General features: G+C 53.0%; 1 protein-coding gene across 1 annotated transcript; it reads left to right on the top strand.

Annotated features, from left to right (window-relative positions):
• Positions 1-1,563: 1,563 nt before the first annotated feature.
• LOC138071698 (melanoma-associated antigen 9-like) lies at positions 1,564-7,913 on the top strand. Its single transcript, XM_068963156.1, has 5 exons — positions 1,564-1,639; positions 6,395-6,486; positions 6,781-7,095; positions 7,360-7,716; positions 7,788-7,913. Exons 1-5 carry the CDS (start codon positions 1,564-1,566, stop codon positions 7,911-7,913), a joined length of 966 nt encoding a protein of 321 aa, XP_068819257.1.
• The last annotated feature ends 219 nt before the right edge of the window (positions 7,914-8,132 follow it).

Raw genomic sequence — 8,132 nt, 5'->3', positions numbered from 1 at the left:
GGCTGGCCATCTCATATTGGTTTCACTGATAAATTTGGTCCTGAAAAAAGGCGTGGTCCTGGACCCAGACTAGAAAACACAACCAAAACCTGGAATTCTTCCTGGTACAGAGGCCCCAAAGCCACCTAGAAAGGGGCCAGCAGTGGGTGTGAAAGCCCACGGATGCCTTTGGGTACAGAAGCAGAGTAGGGGCTGCAGATCCCAAGTTCTCTATTGCTGTTCTTACAGGCATCTGTGCATCTCACCCTCTAACCTGCCTCCAACTGTCCCTCTGCTGTGGGGGTGGTGGGCTTCTATGATAATTATGGCAACAAATTCACAACTCACAGTGCATTTAGGTTCCCTCTTGTCTCCAGGCAGCACAAGCACCCAGAACAACAGCCAGAAAGGAAGCAGTGTCGTGAGCGTCAAGCAGAAGAGCAGATGGAAACTTTACAAGGAGAAGCTGCAAAAACAATCAAAGCAAAAGCCTTTACCATAAAGAAGTGAGGGAGTGCATGAGGGTACCTGGAGGCTGGGAGCACTTCCTCAGCATCAGCCAAAGGTGACATGTAGAGAAGTGACCTCTCCCATCAAAAGTGTCAACAGCTTCGGGCAGAAAAAAATGCCTCACCATGATATTGCTTTCAAAAATCACTTTCCAATAGGATGATTAATTTTTATATCTGTTGCACTTCTAAAACTAGCTCACCGTATGTAATTCCAGGCACATGAAAGAGTCCAACCAGACAGGCAGTGAGGTCAAATCGGAAGGTTCTCAGAGATATGCTCACCCTGTAAAGGGAAGCCAAGGTGCACTCGAGAATTGGTTTGTCCTTCATGCAGCCCAAGGTCACCAGCCAAGGTCACAGGCCCTCCCTCCCAGGTATCAGGGAGTCAGACTGGCAGCAGACAGAAGTGAAAGCAGGCTGGTGCCTCAAGGCTGGCCCTGTGTCTTAGCTCTGAGACCGAGGGCCATGCCCACCGGGACAAGGTCTTGATTGTGAACCATGAAGAGGAGGGGCAGAGGCTGGGCAGCCAGCCAGAGTGGAGGCACAGGGATGGAAGAAGCCCTAGAGTCCAGGATGATGCTTGACCCCGGGGAGGAGGGTGGAAGGGGGAAGAGTGGGGCTTCCCGGCATCTACCAGGGCCCAGCAGCACCAGGGGTCCTGTCACTCTCCCCGCAGCCCAGGCCCTCGGGTCTCATTATACCTTTTACAGAAATGGACATGAGAGCACACAGGGCTCTGTAGCAGGATCCAAGTCTCACAGGTGGAGAGCAACTGAATCAGGGGACAAACCAGCCCCTCATTTCCATTATGCTTCAGGAGAGAAGCCATGAACTTGTGCAAAGTCTGTGTCAGAACAGGGGCCCCTGCCCCCATTGGAGGGTCTTGAGGATGGAGGGGGGAGGCAGAGCTGTGGGGAGGGCAGCCGATGGTAGAATGGTGGGACTCTGGTGGGTCCTGTATTTCCACCCACCTTACACTGGGCATCTGTCCCATCGGACCCTGCAGCTCTATGTGCCCATCAGGCAGTTCTTCTACGACCTCATCCACCCCGACTAGAGCACTGTCACCAACATGTATGTGCTTATGTTCCTGGTGGACACCACAGACTTCATCATCATTGTCTTTGGCTTCTGGGCCTTCGGGGTAGGTGGGGGACCAAGGCCACTGCACCCCAGGGATGAGCGATGCTGTCCTTCACAGGCTCTAGGCACTTGGGCTTCAGTAGCTGCAGCTCATGGGCTCTAGTGAAAGTTGCTCAGTCTTGTCCAACTCTTTGCGACCCCATGGGCTATACAGTCCATGGAATTCTCCAGGCCAGAATACTAGAGTGGGTAGCCTTTCCCTTCTCCAGGGGATCTTCCCAACCCAGGAATCGAACCCAGGTCTCCTTCATTGCAGGCAGATTCTTTATTGACTGAGCCACAAGGGAAGCCCAAGAATACTGGAGTGGGTAGCCTGTCCATTTTCCCATGGGCTCTAGGGCACAGGCCCAATAGTTGCAGCACACTGATTTAGTAGCTCTGAGGAATGTGAGATCTTCCTGGATCAGGGATCAAACCCATATCTCCTGCTTTAGCAGGTGGATTCTTTACCAATGAGCCACCTGGGAAGACCAAGACTGTTTTTTTAAAGCACTTTTCCAAGGACACAAAAATAGAGAGATAGTACAGTGATTTTTCCATTTACTTCCTGGCTCCAAACAAACATAGCCTCACCTGTTATTAAGAACACCACCAGACTGATACATTCATTATAACTGAGGAACTTACAGTGATATGTCATAATCACCCAGAGATTATAGTTTATACTAGGATTCCCTCTTGGTGTTGTACATTCTATTTGTTTGGATAATTGTAAATGAAATTCCACTTTCTAGATATGCCAAAGTTAATCCTTACACTGACTCAAGGATGTCTCATTTACATCTATGTTTTGGCAATAATAAGTAAAGCCACTAATAGCATTCATGTGTACATGAGTTCTCAAGTCTTTTGGGTGAAGACCCATATGGTTGCTGGATCATACAGTAAGAGCATGTTTAGTTTTATAAGAAATTGCCAGGCTGTCTTCCAACATGCTTGTGCCATTTTGTATTCTCACCAATAATGAATGGGAGTTCTCGATGGTCCAAATCCTCAACAGAGTGTGGTGTTGTCCCAGAAGCAGAGTGGAGCCATTCTAATAGGTGTGTAGATATTCTTTGTGTGTGCCTGGATGTGTGACATCATCAAGTGACTTCTTAGGTCGACTGATCACTAGGGATCAAGCTGGGAAAGACACAGCCAGACTAAAGTATTTTAGAGTCCTGCCCGAACCATCAGGAGGCAGCTTTGGGCACATTAAGTGAGCAGATTCACTTCCTCTGGACATAATTCCTATTCTGACTGCTTTTCAGAAAGAAAAGCAGAAAACAAAATTGAAGATGGTAGCTAGAACAGCACTTTAGTATCAGGAATGGGTAACTCAGAGTGTTTCACACCTTGAAAGACTTTATGTGAGGAAGACTGGTTTTGAAGTAATGGGGTGGAGAGGAAACCCTCCAGCTCCAGGCTGCACAGAGGATATTTGGAATAAGGTTCCACACCCAAGGAAACATGCACTTGGGAGAGGAGGCGATAGGTCCAAGTCAGACACATTCCCTAGACATTCAGTAGGTCCCACAGGAGGACTTCTTTCTCAGAGCCTTGTGGAGGGGGTTTGGATCAGGCGAGTCCACGTGGAGGAGGTCTTTATGCTCCTCCCTCTGGCTGTTTCCCACAGCCCAGAGTGTTTGCCCTTCCCTGGTCCAGCACTGTGACTAACACCCATGCTCAGTCTAGACCAGTTATGTCATATGTAACAGTTAAGACCTGTGAAATGTACCATTCTCCATAAAAGATTTTCGGGGAGAAAAGAAAAACTGCACCCATCAATGAACATGAGTTTAAGAAGATATGTACTGGTTAGGAAACTTTCCAGTGTTGGGGAAGGTACATCTCAGACCCTCAGGAACAATAGCTACATCCACTGACCAGGCATTTTACAGATAGGTCACATCAAATGGAAACTCACACCAGTGCTTTCACCTTGTACTGTTACAAGGCTCATTTTACAGCTGGAGAAATCCAGACTTTGAGTGTCCAAGATTTCATGGTTATCAGTAGCAGGATACGTATTCAAAGTGAGCTTCGTGTGGGTGCAAAGCCCCATCCCCCCAGGGACCTGACCTGTCTCCCTGACAGTCAAGGGAGATACGACTGGGCCATATGGACACACCTCCGTCTGGGTACTGGAGCTTACAGGACATGCCCCCTACATATACCTGGTATGTCCATATATAAGCACATGTAATCTGCAGTCTTTATACATATATATTGGACACACACCACACAGACATGTGAAATGTATTCCTGTCTATGAATGAGGATTAAACAGTGAAAATCATGGCACTCCAGTAGGTAATATTATCTAATCATCAAACCGAGGGTTCCTCTAACTCACCTGCTGCTGTTCACCCGCTTCAGCGAAAACATCTTTTCTACAAAAGGTTTCTGAAATCTGGTGGCTGGTGACAGGCCCCCATGAAAAGAAGTGTGGTTCCCTGTGCTCCCTCACTGTCACGGGTGCCACAGTGCCCATTCAGGCGTCTGTGTTGGGACTTCAGCCTTCTCTAAATGGTCAAGGAGGCCCCCTCCAGTGAGGACAAGGGAGTCCAGTCACCCCAGAACAGAGGGTCCCATAGAATACAGCTTCATGCTACTGGGACTCCTGGGACTCTGGGCTGGCCTGTCAGACTGAGCCCCCCGCCTGGCATCCTCAGTGAACTCGGGAAGTCAGAGGCTTGGTCTGTTAACAAATCTCCTGTGAACAGAGGGAGGGGCCCACATCCTGCAGAGACTTGAGCTGAGAAACAGAGGAGAATAAAGGGCCTCAGGGGATGCATGTGCGGTCCTCCTGACAGCCCTGAGAGACCACGGGGTTTGGTGTGTAGATGTGAAGTCACTGATCTCGCTGGGAGGGGAGATGTGAGGGCCTGGGTCACAGAGCTTGGGTTCAGGTCAGCAGATTGAAGAAGCCCAGTCGTGCTAGGAGTCAAGGTAGACTGCTGAGGGGGTTGGTCTGGGGCCCCAGAACCTACAGGCCGTCACTGCTTTTAGCCCTGGGAAACCACAGCATGGTTGTGGGAATTAGCCCCCCAATCCCGGTTTCCCTCTCAGGTGTCCTGGCTAGAGAGGGCCTGGGTCTCTAAGGGAAAAAAAATCAGGTGGGCAGAGGGCAAAGCCCAGACTAGCTGAGCGTCAAGGCGAAGAGCATAGGGAAGGCTGAGTGACTCCTGGGACATCATCTCAGCCCATGGTGTCCTCAGCCACTAAGAAGCCCTGAGCTTGGAACCCTGATATAATGTCCACAAGTCTCCTCCTGGGGCCTCAGGGCAATGAGGCCGTTGGTGTGAGGGTCTAGTCTCTGCTGAGGACTTTGGCAACCCAGGACCTGCCAAGGCTCAGGATGAGGACCCAGTGGGAGAACACAGGTGACCCTACAGTTCCACGCCTCAACTGCCAGCACTGGGCATCGCTGGTGGTGGGATGAGCACTTCACAAGGTGTCCTGACTTCTGCATCAGGGTCTCAGAGTAGGAACCTAGGAATAACAGGTGGGATCTCATGTGGGCAGAGGGGAGGGTGAAGTTCCTCTAAGAAGTCAAAGGGGGTACACTGACAGCAGACTCAGGGGATCCTGGACCCCAATCTGAGGGGACACCACAGGTCACTGCTTCTACCTTCAGCCCTGGGAGGTCTCAATGTGGAATTAGCACTCTAGGCTGGTCCTCACTTTCTGACATTCAGGTCTCAGAGAGACTGCCTACCTGGTAAGAGGGACAGGGCCAGATATTGGGAGAGGAGAGAATCCCAGGTCCTGCCTGGGGACAAGGTAATGTCCTGAGGGAGGACTGAAGGGACCCAAAGGGAAGACTGACGGAACTCAGAGATCCCTGCCCCTGTCGTCCGCCCTGGGAGACCCTGGGATGAGAAGAGCTAACTAGGCCTTTCCTGACTTCCTGACATCCGGGTTTCAGAGAGACTGGGGCCATGGTGTGAGGAGCCGGGTTTCAGATGCGGAGAAGATGGAGCTCAGATCCTAATGGGAATCAGGCTGAGGACCCTGAGGGAGGACTGAGGCCAGACCCCAGAACACAGGAGACCCTGGTAGTCCCCAGGCAGGACAACCTCGTGCAGCATTTCCTGACATCTGGGTCTCAGAGAGACTGAGGACCTTGTGAGAGTGGGAGGGGGGTGGTGGTGAGGTAGGGGTGTCTCAAAATGGCAGATGGAAGAATCCCGGGTCCTGCCTGAGAGTCCAGGCTCCATGTGGAGGAAGGGTTGAGGCTGTTAGACCCCAGGGCAGAGATGCCATCCTGGCCCTGTGGTGGGTCTTGGAGGCCCCAGAGTGGGGTAAGCAGTTCATTCACCTCTGGCTTAGGGCCCTCGGGTGGTGAGGTGTTAGGTCCGAGGGTGGAGGCTTCAGATCTGCAGAGGATGGACTCCCAAGACCCCGAGGCAGGACTGAGAAGACCCCCACCTCTGTGGTCAGTGTAGAAGACCAGTCGGGACGTGAGGAGGAGGTGAAGACCAAGCATCTCCCCAGCCCAGACCCTGCAGGAGGCCCTGGAAAGGTGTGGCCACATGTGGGGCCCCTCAGTACTTTCGGTGCAGACTCAGGTCTTATTTTTAGTTACCCTGAAGGTCCCCAAAGGGGAGGAGCCAGGCTGTGCCAGGCAAAAGGGGGCACTACAAGAGAACCCCGAGAGGACCACCCACCTCACAACTGGGGGTACTTCACAGAGATCACCTCTCCTACCAACACAGAAGGATCAAGTCTGTGCCACAGTCTACCCCCAAGGTGCCCCTCCATTTCTCTCACAGGGCTCCAGGAACCAGGAGGCAAAGGCGGAGGTCTGAGGCCTGAGTCCATAGGTCAGATAGTTGAGGAGGTCCAGGCAGTGCCAAGAGTCAAGGTGAGTTGGTTACCCTGAGTGTGTACCAGGGACTCTACATCCCAGAACAGTGGGGGCCCCAAAAAGCCCTAATCCCCCCCACCATGTCAGCCCCACACCCTCCAGCTGTGCTGACTGCACACTGGTGAGCCACCTCACGTCCTCCTTCAGGAAGCCAGGGGTTAGGCCGCTGAGGAGGAGCTCCTCTATGAGGCCTGAGAGCACCCCTCAAGAGGAGACTGGTAAGTGGCCTGAGTCAGACCACCCAGGGTGGGTTTCTCAGCTGAGGACATTCACAACCACCCTCTCCTGCAGGCCCAGGGTCCCCATCTGTCCCCCTTCCTCACTCCTGTCTGCACGTCAATCCTGGTCATCATGCAAGAGATGCATGAGCTCTGCCAGCCTGAGAGAGTCTTTCAGGATCCAAGAGAGGAAGAGGGCCTGATGGAGGCACAGTTCATCTGGGGTGAGGAGAAGGAGGTGGTGGAGGAGGAGGATGAGAAGGAGCAGGACGTGGAGGAGGAGGAGGTGGAGGAAAAGGAGGTAGAGGAGGTGGAGGAGGAGGAGGAGGTGGAGGAAGGGGAGGAGGAGGTGGAGGAGGAGGCGGTGGAGGACCAGCAGCAGCAGCAAGTGGAGGGAGGAGGAGCAAGTAGAGGAAGGAGGTGCAGCTACCTTCTCCTCCTTCTCTCGGTCCCGGGCACCCTGGAGGAAGTGGCTGCTGCAGCAACACCCAGTCTCCCCCAGAGCCCTCTGGGTGTCTGGCCCTCTCCCGCTGTCTTGGCTGCCACTCCAGGGAGCCAATATGAAGACCATGACCTCAGCAGGCAAGATGAAGTGCCAAGCATCTCACGTGACCAGGAAGATGCCAGATCCTGGCTCTGAAATGCACTGCAGGTGAAGAAGAATGAGCTGGTGCAATTCCTGTTCAGCAGATGTCTTGCCAAGGAGCCCATCACAAAGGCAGAAGTGCTGAACAGTGTGTTCAAAGATTACCAGGACCATTTCCTGGTGGTTCTCGGTCAAGCTTCAGAGTATCTGCAGCTGGTCTTTGGCTTGGAGGTGAAGGAGGTGGACCCCAGTGAGCACACCTATATCCTGGTCTCCTCCCTGGGCCTCATCCTCAGTGAGATGCTGAGCGATGGGCAGAGGTTGCCCAAGGCCGGCCTCCTGGTGGTGATCCTGTGCCTGATCACTGTGGAGGACGGCCACTCCCCTGAGGAGGAGATCTGGGGAGCACTCAGCAGGATAGGGGTGTGTCTCAGTAAGAACACTTCATCTATGGGGAGCCCAGGGAGTTGCTGACCCAAGTGTGGGTGCGGGAGGGGTACCTGGTGTACCAGCAGGTGCCTGATGATGACCCTGCTTGCTACGAGTTCCTGGGGGGTCCCCAGGGCTATGTGGAGACCAGCAAGTTTAAAGACATGGAATATCTGGACAGAGTTGGTTGAAGGGGTCCCAGCTCCTTCCAATCCCTCTGCAAAGACTGCGAGGGAGGAGGAAGGAGGACTCTGAGCCAGAGCAGCAGCCAGGCTCCTTCCAGGCCATGTCCAAGAGCTTGCCCTAGGGGGCAGGAAAGGAGGCTGATTCTTCCCTCTGTGATTGAAGAGGGAACAGTCAGCCTTCTCAGCAGTGAAGGTCCAGGCCCGAAGGGGGAACCCGGTGTCTGG

This window comes from Capricornis sumatraensis, chromosome X (assembly GCF_032405125.1).
Source record: "Capricornis sumatraensis isolate serow.1 chromosome X, serow.2, whole genome shotgun sequence".
Classification (NCBI taxonomy): Eukaryota; Metazoa; Chordata; class Mammalia; order Artiodactyla; family Bovidae; genus Capricornis; species Capricornis sumatraensis.
The sequence above is the reverse complement of the archived record's forward strand: the minus strand, read 5'-3'. Positions and strand labels throughout refer to the sequence as shown.

Coding starts and splice junctions, on each gene's coding strand:
- LOC138071698 (XM_068963156.1), top strand. CDS start 1,564: ATGTATGTGCTTATGTTCCTGGTGGACACCACAGACTTCATCATCATT. Junction 1,640..6,394: donor CTTCTGGGCCTTCGGGGTAG/GTGGGGGACCAA, acceptor TTTCTCTCACAG/GGCTCCAGGAACCAGGAGGC. Junction 7,096..7,359: donor AGGACCAGCAGCAGCAGCAA/GTGGAGGGAGGA, acceptor AATGCACTGCAG/GTGAAGAAGAATGAGCTGGT.